General features: G+C 34.9%; 1 protein-coding gene across 1 annotated transcript in view; it reads left to right on the top strand.

Annotated features, from left to right (window-relative positions):
* LOC125766944 (uncharacterized) overlaps window positions 1-14,471 on the top strand; it is a 215,441-nt gene extending 200,970 nt beyond the window's left edge. Inside the window, exons 7-11 of the mRNA XM_049433054.1 lie at window positions 43-171; window positions 249-459; window positions 540-632; window positions 13,011-13,154; window positions 13,224-14,471. Coding sequence (XP_049289011.1) covers window positions 43-171; window positions 249-459; window positions 540-632; window positions 13,011-13,154; window positions 13,224-13,372 — 726 coding nt within the window. The 3' untranslated portion in view covers window positions 13,373-14,471. The remainder of the gene's footprint in view (window positions 1-42; window positions 172-248; window positions 460-539; window positions 633-13,010; window positions 13,155-13,223) is intronic.

The raw sequence follows: 14,471 nt of genomic DNA, 5'->3' as shown, positions 1-14,471 counted from the left end.
TTGACGGTTCTTTTAATATCCTTTTTTTAATATGTTCCACAGATCCACAAAATTCTCACCAACTCACCCGCGGACCGGGACGGACGGTTGAAGAAGGGCGATCGTATCCTTTCGATCAATGGTCTCAGCATGCGAGGCCTTACGCATCGCGAGTCACTCAGTGTACTTAAGGTAAGTAGCCAGACACGTGACACAGTACTGTGTGAGCTTCGATCTAAACCGAACTTCTTCCTTATCATTCCTATTAGACACCACGACCGGAAGTGGTCATGGTTATCACACGATCGAAGTCGCTCGTACTCGATACACTAACGAAGCTAAAGCGACCCTCGATGGGATCGCTCAGTTCGCTGGCGGAGAAGAGTGAAATTGGTACGGAGTACGAGCGCAAGCTAAAGATCCAACACAAAGCATCCCGTTCGTTGGATCTCGACCATATGGATGTGGCATCGAATGAAGGTAAGCATTTGAGATTATGAAGTTTAGGTTCAATGGCGCAATGAGCTCACTTATGTTCGTCTGTGTGGATTTATTTGCAGCTGAAAGTGTGTTCGATGGTACCGCATCCGAGGATGGTCTCCTGTCGGCAGACGATGTGTCCAAATGTTCCTCTAGCAATGCTACCGACAATGGTAAGTCATTATTTTCTAGGATGGAACCTTTCCTTTAGATGGTACTTAGATCGTAATTTTCATTACATGTTGGGTGATCTTCACCACATATTAAGCACAGGCGGTATTAAAATTAACATCAGCGCAAAAAATCCAAAATGTATGCAATCATTGGATTTTATTTTGATTAATCTATGCATAATGTTACGGGAAGCTCTTGATACTTGAAAAACATAGTTTAGTTCATTGTTACTTAGAATTAGAGATGTGCAAAGTAGAGATGTGCAAAGTGAGAAAGAGTGAGATAGTGAGTTGAAACGTTGAATTGAACGAGTTTCGTTCACTCACCACGAGGAGTTTTAGCGACTCTTTTTTCACTCATTCACTCATGTAGCATGTAGCCGTGGTGAGTCGAGTCGCAAAAAGAGTAAAAAACGTGAGTTGAAAGGAAAATTTCATTTCATTAGGCTATAGCCTTACCATTTTTTTGAGTAATTTGATAAAATATTATAAATAGATTTATTTTAATGAGATTTGGTTTAAATAATTTTTTTTTTCACTCAAATAATGCTTTAAAAGAAGAAAAGTATAAAAAATAACAAAAAAATTTCAAACAAATTTTCCACTCGAAAATTTTATAAGGGGTACCCCTTGCCATTTTTTGAGAAATTTAGCAAAATTTAAAAATTTGTTTTATTTTAATGCGAAATTGTTGCAATGAGTTCCATTTCACTCAAACAATGCTTTAAATTAAAAAAAGGTAAAAAATAATGAAAAAAATTGAAAAAATCTATAAATTTGTCAATCCAGTAAGGCCCATTTTCGCACCAAGTTTTGCCTATAACTCGGTCGGTATCCAACGGATCGCCAATCTTTGCCTGTGGTCGATAGATGGCATCAATGGCTACATTTTCTTCTTGGACGGCCATGCCCTCAGATGACTGTGCCAGAAGTTATGCGAGGAACCAAGTTCCTTACCCTGTTTGAGAAAATGTAAAATTTTCCTCATTTTTGCACCAAATTTTGCCTATAACTCGGTCGGTATCTAACGGATCTCCAATCTTTGTCTGTGGTAGATAGATGGCATCAATGGCTACATTTTCTTCTTGGACGGCCATGCCCTCAGATGTCTGTGCCAGAAGTTATGCGAGGAACCAAGTTCTTTACCCTGTTTGAGAAAATGTAAAATGTTCCTCATTTTTCTGCAATTCAGCAAAATTTTTAAATGTGATATATTTTATTGCGAATTTGTTGCAATAAGTTTCTTTTCACTCAAATATTGCTTTAAATTAAAAAAAGAATAAAAAATCAGAAAAAAATTTCAAAAAAATTTTCCACTCGAAAATTTCATAAGGGGTACCCCTTGCCATTTTTTTGAGAAATTTAGCAAATTTTAAAAATTTGTTTTATTTTAATGCGAAATTGTTGCAATGGGTTCCTTTTCACTCAAACAATGCTTTAAATTAAAAAAAGGTAAAAAATAATGAAAAAAATTGAAAAAATCTATAAATTTATCAATCCAGTAAGGCCCATTTTCGCACCAAGTTTTGCCTATAACTCGGTCGGTATCCAACGGATCGCCAATCTTTGCCTGTGGTCGATAGATGGCATCAATGGCTACATTTTCTTCTTGGACGGCCATGCCCTCAGATGACTGTGCCAGAAGGAACCAAGTTCCTTACCCTGTTTGAGAAAATGTAAAATTTTCCTCATTTTTGCACCAAATTTTGCCTATAACTCGGTCGGTATCCAACGGATCGCCAATCTTTTACCTGTGGTTGATAGATGGCATCAATGGCTACATTTTCTTCTTGGACGGCCATGCCCTCAGATGACTGTGCCAGAAGTTATGCGAGGAACCAAGTTCCTTACCCTGTTTGAGAAAATGTAAAATTTTCCTCATTTTTGCACCAAGTTTTGCCTATAACTCGGTCGGTATCCAACGGATCGCCAATATTTGCCTGTGGTCGATAGATGGCATCAATGGCTACATTTTCTTTGTGGACGGCCATGCCCTCAGATGACTGTGCCACAAGTTATGCGAGGAACCAAGTTCCTTACCCTGTTTGAGAAAATGTAAAATGTTCCTCATTTTTACACCAAATTTTGCCTATAACTCGGTCGGTATCCAACGGATCGCCAATCTTTGCCTGTGGTAGATAGATGGCATCAATGGCTACATTTTCTTCTTGGGCGGCCATGCCCTCAGATGTCTGTGCCAGAAGTTATGCGAGGAACCAAGTTCCTTACCCTGTTTGAGAAAATGTAAAATTTTCCTCATTTTTGTACCAAATTTTGCATATAACTCGGTCGGTATCTAACGGATCGCCAATATTTGCCTGTGGTCGATAGATGGCATCAATGGCTACATTTTCTTCTTGGACGGCCATGCCCTCAGATGTCTGTGCCAGAAGTTATGCGAGGAACCAAGTTCCTTACTCTGTTTGAGAAAATGTAAAATGTTCCTCATTTTTCTGCAATTCAGCAAAATTTTTAAATGTGATATATTTTATTGCGAATTTGTTGCAATAAGTTTCTTGTCACTCAAATATTGCTTTAAATTAAAAAAAGCATAGTAAATCAAAAAAAAATTCAAAAAAATTTTCCACTCGAAAATTTCATAAGGGGTACCCCTTGCCATTTTTTTGAGAAATTTAGCAAAATTTAAAAATTTGTTTTATTTTAATGCGAAATTGTTGCAATGGGTTCCTTTTCACTCAAACAATGCTTTAAATTAAAAAAAGGTAAAAAATAATGAAAAAAATTGAAAAAATCTATAAATTTGTCAATCCAGTAAGGCCCATTTTCGCACCAAGTTTTGCCTATAACTCGGTCGGTATCCAACGGATCGCCAATCTTTGCCTGTGGTCGATAGATGGCATCAATGGCTACATTTTCTTCTTGGACGGCCATGCCCTCAGATGACTGTGCCAGAAGTTATGCGAGGAACCAAGTTCCTTACCCTGTTTGAGAAAATGTATAATTTTCCTCATTTTTGAGCAATTTAGCAAAATTTATAAATGTGATATTTTTTAATGCGAATTTGTTGCAATAAGTTTCTTTTCACTCAAATAATGCTTTAGATTAAAAAAAGCATAAAAAATCAGAAAAAAAATTCAAAAAAAATTTCCACTCGAAAATTTCATAAGGCTTACCCCTTACGTTTTTTTTGAGAAATTTTGCGCAAAAAATTAAATTGATTTATTTTAATGCCAATCGGTTGCAATGTGTTTCTTTTCACTCAAGTAATGCTTTAAATAAAAAAATAGTGAAAAATAATAAAAAAAAATGCTATAAATTTGCCAATTTCTTAAGCAGAGGCGTATCCCGTTTCATGTCCTTGCCGATCAGACTAGCCCGCTTGTTCGCTTATATAGGTTTGATAGTTAGGCAGAGCGAGAAGTATATTCATTTGGCTAGTTTTGGGTATTGTTCACAGGTATTCCGTTTCAACTCATGTGTATGAAACGTTTCGTTTCAACTCATTTTTGTTTCTACTCACGTATTTACTCCTTTTGCAACTCGACTCACCACGGCTACATGCTTACACGCATGAGTGAGTAAATGAAAAAAGAGTCACTAAAACTCCTCATGGTGAGTGAACGAGACTCGTTCAATACGACGTTTCAACTCAATATCTCACTCTTATTCACTTTGCACTAGAGATGAGAATAACAACTCTTTTTAGTGAGCGAACTCAGAGTGAACGAGTCGTTATTATGAGTCAGCTCGTTTAACGACTCATTTCGGAGTCATAAAAAACCCCAACATACACGTATAAGTTAATGTTCGGTCATTTTACTCACTCATGAGTGTATGCATGTAGCTGTGGTGAGTCGAATGGCAAAAAGAGTGAATACGTGAATAGAAAGGAAAATGTGCGAGGGAGTTGAACGAAAACGTGCTATTTTTTATTATTTTTTATTCTTTCTTTTATTTAAAGCATTATTTGAGTGAAAACAAACTTATTTCAATCAATTGGCATTAAAATAAATAAAATTAATTTTTTTTGCAAAATTTCCCAAAAAAACGTAAGGGGTAAGCCTTATGAAATTTTCGAGTTGAAAATTTTTTGTAATTTTTTTTCTGATTTTATATTCTGTGTTTAATTTAAAGCAATATTTGAGTGAAAAGAAACTTATTGCAACAAATTCGCATTCAAATATATCACATTTAAAAATTTGGCTATATTGCTTAAAAATGAGGAAAATTTTACATTTTCTCAAACAGGGTATGGAACTTGGTTCCTCTAATAACTTCTGGCACAGACATCTGAGGGCATGGCCGTCCACAAAGAAAATGTAGCCATTGATGCCATCTATCGACCACAAGTTAAAGATTGGCGATCCGTTGGATACCGACAGAGTTATAGGCAAAACTTGGTGCGAAAATGGGCCTTACTGGATTGACAAATTTATAGATTTTTTCAATTTTTTTCATTATTTTTTACCTTTTTTTAATTTAAAGCATTACTTGAGTGAAAAGGAACTCATTGCAACAATTTCGCATTAAAATAAAACAAATTTTTAAATTTTGCTAAATTTCTCAAAAAAATGGCAAGGGGTACCCCTTATGAAATTTTCGAGTGGAAAATTTTTTTGAAATTTTTTTCTGATTTTTTATTCTTTTTTTAATTTAAAGCAATATTTGAGTGAAAAGAAACTTATTGCAACAAATTCGCAATAAAACATATCACATTTAAAAATTTTGCTGAATTGCAGAAAAATGAGGAACATTTTACATTTTCTCAAAAAGGGTAAGAAACTTGGTTCCTCGCATAACTTCTGGCACAGACATCTGAGGGCATGGCCGTCCAAGAAGAAAATGGAGCCATTGATGCCATCTATCGACCACAGGCAAAGATTGGAGATCCGTTAGATACCGACCGAGTTATTGCCTTGCCATTTTTTTGAGAAATTTAGCAAAATTTAAAAATTTGTTTTATTTTAATGCGAAATTGTTGCAATGGGTTCCTTTTCACTCAAACAATGCTTTAAATTAAAAAAAGGTAAAAAATAATGAAAAAAATTGAAAAAATCTATAAATTTGTCAATCCAGTAAGGCCCATTTTCGCACCAAGTTTTGCCTATAACTCGGTCGGTATCTAACGGATCTCCAATCTTTGCCTGTGGTCGATAGATGGCATCAATGGCTACATTTTCTTCTTGGACGGCCATGCCCTCAGATGACTGTGCCAGAAGTTATGCGAGGAACCAAGTTCCTTACCCTGTTTGAGAAAATGTAAAATGTTCCTCATTTTTCTGCAATTCAGCAAAATTTTTAAATGTGATATATTTTATTGCGAATTTGTTGCAATAAGTTTCTTTTCACTCATTTATTGCTTTAAATTAAAAAAAGAATAAAAAATCAGAAAAAAAATTCAAAAAAATTTTCCACTCGAAAATTTCATAAGGGGTACCCCTTGCCATTTTTTTGAGAAATTTAGCAAAATTTAAAAATTTGTTTTATTTTAATGCGAAATTGTTGCAATGGGTTCCTTTTCACTCAAACAATGCTTTAAATTAAAAAAAGGTAAAAAATAATGAAAAAAATTGAAAAAATCTATAAATTTGTCAATCCAGTAAGGCCCATTTTCGCACCAAGTTTTGCCTATAACTCGGTCGGTATCTAACGGATCTCCAATCTTTGCCTGTGGTCGATAGATGGCATCAATGGCTACATTTTCTTCTTGGACGGCCATGCCCTCAGATGACTGTGCCAGAAGTTATGCGAGGAACCAAGTTCCTTACCCTGTTTGAGAAAATGTAAAATTTTCCTCATTTTTGCACCAAATTTTGCATATAACTCGGTCGGTATCTAACGGATCTCCAATCTTTGCCTGTGGTCGATAGATGGCATCAATGGCTACATTTTCTTCTTGGACGGCCATGCCCTCAGATGACTTATGCGAGGAACCAAGTTCCTTACCCTGTTTGAGAAAATGTAAAATGTTCCTCATTTTTCTTCAATTCAGCAAAATTTTTAAATGTGATATATTTTATTGCGAATTTGTTGCAATAAGTTTCTTTTCACTCAAATATTGCTTTAAATTAAAAAAAGAATAAAGAATCAGAAAAAAATTTCAAAAAAATTTTCCACTCGAAAATTTCATAAGGGGTACCCCTTGCCATTTTTTTGAGAAATTTAGCAAAATTTAAAAATTTGTTTTATTTTAATGCGAAATTGTTGCAATGGGTTCCTTTTCACTCAAACAATGCTTTAAATTAAAAAAAGGTAAAAAATAATGAAAAAAATTGAAAAAATCTATAAATTTGTCAATCCAGTAAGGCCCATTTTCGCACCAAGTTTTGCCTATAACTCGGTCGGTATCCAACGGATCTCCAATATTTGCCTGTGGTCGATAGATGGCATCAATGGCTACATTTTCTTCTTGGACGGCCATGCCCTCAGATGTCTGTGCCAGAAGTTATTCGAGGAACCAAGTTCCTTACCCTGTTTGTGAAAATGTAAAATTTTCCTTATTTTTGCACCAAGTTTTGGCTATAACTCGGTCGGTATCCAACGGATCGCCAATCTTTAACCTGTGGTCGATAGATGGCACCAATGGCTACATTTTCTTCTTGGACGGCCATGCCCTCAGATGACTGTGCCAGAAGTTATTCGAGGAACCAAGTTCCATACCCTGTTTGAGAAAATGTAAAATTTTCTTCATTTTTGAGCAATTTAGCAAAATTTTTAAATGTGATTTATTTTATTGCGAATTTGTTGCAATAAGTTTCTTTTCACTCAAATATTGCTTTAAATTAAAAAAAGAATAAAAAATCAGAAAAAAATTTCAAAAAAATTTTCCACTCGAAAATTTCATAAGGGGTACCCCTTGCCATTTTTTTGAGAAATTTAGCAAAATTTAAAAATTTGTTATATTTTAATGCGAAATTGTTGCAATGGGTTCCTTTTCACTCAAACAATGCTTTAAATTAAAAAAAGGTAAAAAATAATGAAAAAAATTGAAAAAATCTATAAATTTGTCAATCCAGTAAGGCCCATTTTCGCACCAAGTTTTGCCTATAACTCGGTCGGTATCTAACGGATCTCCAATATTTGCCTGTGGTCGATAGATGGCATCAATGGCTACATTTTCTTCTTGGACGGCCATGCCCTCAGATGACTGTGCCAGAAGTTATGCGAGGAACCAAGTTCCTTACCCTGTTTGAGAAAATGTAAAATGTTCCTCATTTTTGCACCAAATTTTGCCTATAACTCGTTCGGTATCTAACGGATCTCCAATCTTTGCCTGTGGTCGATAGATGGCATCAATGGCTCCATTTTCTTCTTGGACGGCCATGCCCTCAGATGTCTGTGCCAGAAGTTATGCGAGGAACCAAGCTCCTTACCCTTTTTGAGAAAATGTAAAATGTTCCTCATTTTTCTGCAATTCAGCAAAATTTTTAAATGTGATATATTTTATTGCGAATTTGTTGCAATAAGTTTCTTTTCACTCAAATATTGCTTTAAATTAAAAAAAGAATAAAGAATCAGAAAAAAATTTCAAAAAAATTTTCCACTCGAAAATTTCATAAGGGGTACCCCTTGCCATTTTTTTGAGAAATTTAGCAAAATTTAAAAATTTGTTTTATTTTAATGCGAAATTGTTGCAATGAGTTCCTTTTCACTCAAGTAATGCTTTAAATTAAAAAAAGGTAAAAAATAATGAAACAAATTGAAAAAATCTATAAATTTGTCAATCCAGTAAGGCCCATTTTCGCACCAAGTTTTGCCTATAACTCGGTCGGTATCCAACGGATCTCCAATATTTGCCTGTGGTCGATAGATGGCATCAATGGCTACATTTTCTTCTTGGACGGCCATGCCCTCAGATGACTGTGCCAGAAGTTATGCGAGGAACCAAGTTCCTTACCCTGTTTGAGAAAATGTAAAATTTTCCTCATTTTTGCACCAAATTTTGCCTATAACTCGGTCGGTATCTAACGGATCTCCAATCTTTGCCTGTGGTCGATAGATGGCATCAATGGCTACATTTTCTTCTTGGACGGCCATGCCCTCAGATGTCTGTGCCAGAAGTTATGCGAGGAACCAAGTTCCTTACCCTGTTTGAGAAAATGTAAAATGTTCCTCATTTTTCTGCAATTCAGCAAAATTTTTAAATGTGATATATTTTATTGCGAATTTGTTGCAATAAGTTTCTTTTCCGTCAATTATTGCTTTAAATTAAAAAAAGAATAAAAAATCAGAAAAAAATTTCAAAAAAATTTTCCACTCGAAAATTTCATAAGGGGTACCCCTTGCCATTTTTTTGAGAAATTTAGCAAAATTTAAAAATTTGTTTTATTTTAATGCGAAATTGTTGCCATGAGTTATATTTCACTCAAACAATGCTTTAAATTAAAAAAAGGTAAAAAATAATGAAACAAATTGAAAAAATCTATAAATTTGTCAATCCAGTAAGGCCCATTTTCGCACCAAGTTTTGCCTATAACTCGGTCGGTATCCAACGGATCTCCAATATTTGCCTGTGGTCGATAGATGGCATCAATGGCTACATTTTCTTCTTGGACGGCCATGCCCTCAGATGACTGTGCCAGAAGTTATGCGAGGAACCAAGTTCCTTACCCTGTTTGAGAAAATGTAAAATTTTCCTCATTTTTGCACCAAATTTTGCATATAACTCGGTCGGTATCTAACGGATCTCCAATCTTTGCCTGTGGTCGATAGATGGCATCAATGGCTCCATTTTCTTCTTGGACGGCCATGCCCTCAGATGTCTGTGCCAGAAGTTATGCGAGGAACCAAGTTTCTTACCCTTTTTGAGAAAATGTAAAATGTTCCTCATTTTTCTGCAATTCAGCAAAATTTTTAAATGTGATATGTTTTATTGCGAATTTGTTGCAATAAGTTTCTTTTCACTCAAATATTGCTTTAAATTAAAAAAAGAATAAAAAATCAGAAAAAAATTTCAAAAAAATTTTCCACTCGAAAATTTCATAAGGGGTACCCCTTGCCATTTTTTTGAGAAATTTAGCAAAATTTAAAAATTTGTTTTATTTTAATGCGAAATTGTTGCAATGAGTTCCTTTTCACTCAAGTAATGCTTTAAATTAAAAAAAGGTAAAAAATAATGAAAAAAATTGAAAAAATCTATAAATTTGTCAATCCAGTAAGGCCCATTTTCGCACCAAGTTTTGCCTATAACTCTGTCGGTATCCAACGGATCGCCAATCTTTAACTTGTGGTCGATAGATGGCATCAATGGCTACATTTTCTTTGTGGACGGCCATGCCCTCAGATGTCTGTGCCAGAAGTTATTAGAGGAACCAAGTTCCATACCCTGTTTGAGAAAATGTAAAATTTTCCTCATTTTTAAGCAATATAGCCAAATTTTTAAATGTGATATATTTGAATGCGAATTTGTTGCAATAAGTTTCTTTTCACTCAAATATTGCTTTAAATTAAACACAGAATATAAAATCAGAAAAAAAATTACAAAAAATTTTCAACTCGAAAATTTCATAAGGCTTACCCCTTACGTTTTTTTGGGAAATTTTGCAAAAAAAATTAATTTTATTTATTTTAATGCCAATTGATTGAAATAAGTTTGTTTTCACTCAAATAATGCTTTAAATAAAAGAAAGAATAAAAAATAATAAAAAATAGCACGTTTTCGTTCAACTCCCTCGCACATTTTCCTTTCTATTCACGTATTCACTCTTTTTGCCATTCGACTCACCACAGCTACATGCATACACTCATGAGTGAGTAAAATGACCGAACATTAACTTATACGTGTATGTTGGGGTTTTTTATGACTCCGAAATGAGTCGTTAAACGAGCTGACTCATAATAACGACTCGTTCACTCTGAGTTCGCTCACTAAAAAGAGTTGTTATTCTCATCTCTAGTGCAAAGTGAATAAGAGTGAGATATTGAGTTGAAACGTCGTATTGAACGAGTCTCGTTCACTCACCATGAGGAGTTTTAGTGACTCTTTTTTCATTTACTCACTCATGCGTGTAAGCATGTAGCCGTGGTGAGTCGAGTTGCAAAAGGAGTAAATACGTGAGTAGAAACAAAAATGAGTTGAAACGAAACGTTTCATACACATGAGTTGAAACGGAATACCTGTGAACAATACCCAAAACTAGCCAAATGAATATACTTCTCGCTCTGCCTAACTATCAAACCTATATAAGCGAACAAGCGGGCTAGTCTGATCGGCAAGGACATGAAACGGGATACGCCTCTGCTTAAGAAATTGGCAAATTTATAGCATTTTTTTTTATTATTTTTCACTATTTTTTTATTTAAAGCATTACTTGAGTGAAAAGAAACACATTGCAACCGATTGGCATTAAAATAAATCAATTTAATTTTTTGCGCAAAATTTCTCAAAAAAAACGTAAGGGGTAAGCCTTATGAAATTTTCGAGTGGAAATTTTTTTTGAATTTTTTTTCTGATTTTTTATGCTTTTTTTAATCTAAAGCATTATTTGAGTGAAAAGAAACTTATTGCAACAAATTCGCATTAAAAAATATCACATTTATAAATTTTGCTAAATTGCTCAAAAATGAGGAAAATTATACATTTTCTCAAACAGGGTAAGGAACTTGGTTCCTCGCATAACTTCTGGCACAGACATCTGAGGGCATGGCCGTCCAAGAAGAAAATGTAGCCATTGGTGCCATCTATCGACCACAGGTTAAAGATTGGTGATCCGTTGGATACCGACCGAGTTATAGGCAAAACTTGGTGCAAAAATGAGCCTTAGTAAATTTTTATTATTTGCATTTTTTGATTTTTTGATTATTTTTCACTCTTTTTTATTTAAAGCATTACTTGAGTGAAAAGAAACACATTGCAACCGATTGGCATTAAAATAAATCAATTTAATTTTTTTTGCAAAATTTCTCAAAAAAAACGAAAATGAAATTTTCGAGTGGAAATTTTTTTTTTGAATTTTTTTCTGATTTTTTATGCTTTTTTTAATTTAAAGCATTATTTGAGTGAAAAGAAACTTATTGCAACAAATTTGCAATAAAATAAATCAAATTTTAGTTTTTTTTTTTCAAAATTTCTCAAAACCAGGTAAGGCTATAGCCTTAGGAAATTTTCAAATTTATAGATTTTTTTTTAAAAGAGCGAGCAGTATATTCATTTGGCTAGTTTAGGTATTGTGCCCATGTATTCCGTTTCAACTCATGTGTATCAAACGTTCCGTTTCAACTCACTCGCATATTTTCGTTTCAACTCACGTATTTACTCTGTTTGCAACTCGACTCAGCACGGCCGCATGCTTACACGCATGAGTGAGTAAAACGACCGAACCTTAACGTATACGTTTATGCCGAGTTTTTTTATGACTCCGAAATGAGTCGTTAAACGAGCTGACTCCCAATAACGGTTCATTCACTCTGATTTGATTCACTAAAAATAGTTGGTATTCTCATCTCTACTTGGAATGCAAACTCTAAGTCTTACCTAAGAATTCCTACTTTTTATAAGAGCGTTTCAACAGAATGAATTTTATTGTCACCTACCTAAATCATATCCTTCTAACATGTCGATAAATTATAAGCCAAAATAAAAGAATAACTAGATAGGAATGTCTTTAAATATACAAGAAAATGAAGCAAAACATAAAAGTTTAAATCGGAAACAATTGCATCGAATATATAAATAATTTAAAGAACAAAGGGACAAATAAAGAAATGCATTTCAAACGACGTACTTTAACAAACTCTTCCGTTTCTTCTACTAAAGCAAAACTAGAAAAGAGGTTGTGATTTTTTCTAGCCTTAAATGAAACAATGCACATATGGGAGATACATAACTATCACATGCCTGAGCGAGGAACTTTAATGAATAACAATAGACAATATTTAAGAATATGAGATTTAAAATCATTTTGACCCCACGAGATGTGTGGGTCTTTGTACAGTAAATCCCTTGCCGTACGCACATTTGCATACCTTTAGGCTTTTTTTTCTAGAAATCAAATGCTACGGCTTAGTCTCGTGATTTAATGGTGTAGAGGAGGTACAAATGAAGTTTTAGATAACAACGCAAACTATTTTCCGGACGATGAAGATGTTTCCTATTTCCATCCCAAAGGAGCTTCCCAAGAAACATGATGAAGATTTTCTGATAAAGTATGTGTTAGGCGTCCGTTGGGGAATCAACTATATCATAGTTCTTTCATTTTTTAATTTGTTGTGTACAGTTCCCTAACGATTGCTGAATATTATGTTAAGCTTGTGCTACATGGAGAACCTCATTTAATAACCATTTCTATCGTATTCAATGTGTATCAAGCGCCATTCTTTAGTTGCCACATTGTATAAAAGTTACCATTTCCTATTTCCTCTTCGTATCTTTAAAAAAAACAACCTTCTGATCTATTTTATCCCTGTCACATTCAACAGCTTCCTTCTCCACCGCGGATGTACCGGAAGGCTGTCGCATGGTAGAAATCAACAAGGACGGTGCCGGTCTCGGATTCTCCATCGAGGGTGGTTACGATTCACCGACCGGTAATAAGCCCTTAATAATCAAGAAAATCTTCATGGGTAAGTGTTGAAAAGATGGCCTAAACGCCACTCCCGTTACTGACGCAATCTCATCATCGGGTTTTGCAGGTGGTGCCGCAGAAAAATCTGGCCTGCTGCGTGCCGGCGAAGAGATTGTTGCCATTAATGATATCTCGATCGCGAAGATGACGCGGATACAGGTGTGGAACATGATGAAGAAACTTCCGAACGGAGGCGTACGCATTACGCTCAAGTGAAACCCCACAAGCCATCGATGCCCGGCGGAGAAAGGAGGAGCGTGTTGGGGGACAGTGGGAAAATGTCCACCCCCTCCCCAAGCATGATTAACCTAAACTTCCCCCCTCCCCCCCATTCCCCTGTACACAGTTTATTTTATTTACTACTACTCGTGCGCTGATTGTATTGCATACATCGCATAAGCGCATATCCTTATACATATGCATACATATACGTTTATACATATACATATATTTACTCTTTATTTTATTTGTAATCTTATACGAATTGCTTGTTATGTTTTTTTTCTTCTTCCTCCTTTCTATCGCTGATTTTTTTTTTTAAATTAACAAAATATGATAACATTAATGCAGAACTAATGAACGCAGGCTTAGAAAAATTGGAACAAAGAGGCAACAAAGTCAAATGTTGGACGGAAAGATAGTTAATTTAGATATTGGAATTTGCATTGTTTCGAGGTGAGCCCATAAAAGGGGGCCACACGTACACAACCCACATTCTCACATTACGATGCATTTAAACAAAGTGTTTCTAATTTCTGTTTGAAACGATTGGTTTTTTTTCTTCTAAACACAACGGAAATTGCATATGTACTCGCACACAAAAAAACCCGAACCCCCCGTCAGTATTGTAGGGCGCCAAACAAAGGGAAACATCCTTGCAGAAGAACAAAAACAAAAAAAGTGGGGAGGAAAGGAATTCCTTCCTCGAACAAATAGCTTTGTTGAAATGTAATAACGAGAGTTAAAGCCCTTTACGTACTAATTAAAGAAAAGCACTGTTTCGTGTTTTTTTCTTCTATATAACAGTGTAAATTCAGTTCACAAACAGGACAAATAGCAGCATGGGTGAAGCATACAGATTAACATTTAAAATGATTATAATTTAATCTTGTTAGAGATCTTAAAGTGAGTACCATAAACTACAAAAGTTCCAAATTTCTTGCCCCTTGTTTTTTGTAGTGCCGTTCGCTTCCTGTTCCTGTTTAGATTATTAGCACACACATACACTCAAGAAAGGAATAGAAAATGGAGCGAAATAAAAAAAAGAAGGAAACCCCATCTTACTTGCAAGAGAGCAGTTCCAAACACTTTTAAA

Source organism: Anopheles funestus, chromosome 3RL, assembly GCF_943734845.2.
Source record: "Anopheles funestus chromosome 3RL, idAnoFuneDA-416_04, whole genome shotgun sequence".
Lineage (NCBI taxonomy): Eukaryota > Metazoa > Arthropoda > Insecta > Diptera > Culicidae > Anopheles > Anopheles funestus.
Note: the sequence above shows the minus strand (reverse complement) of the source record. Positions and strands in the feature narration are given on the sequence as shown.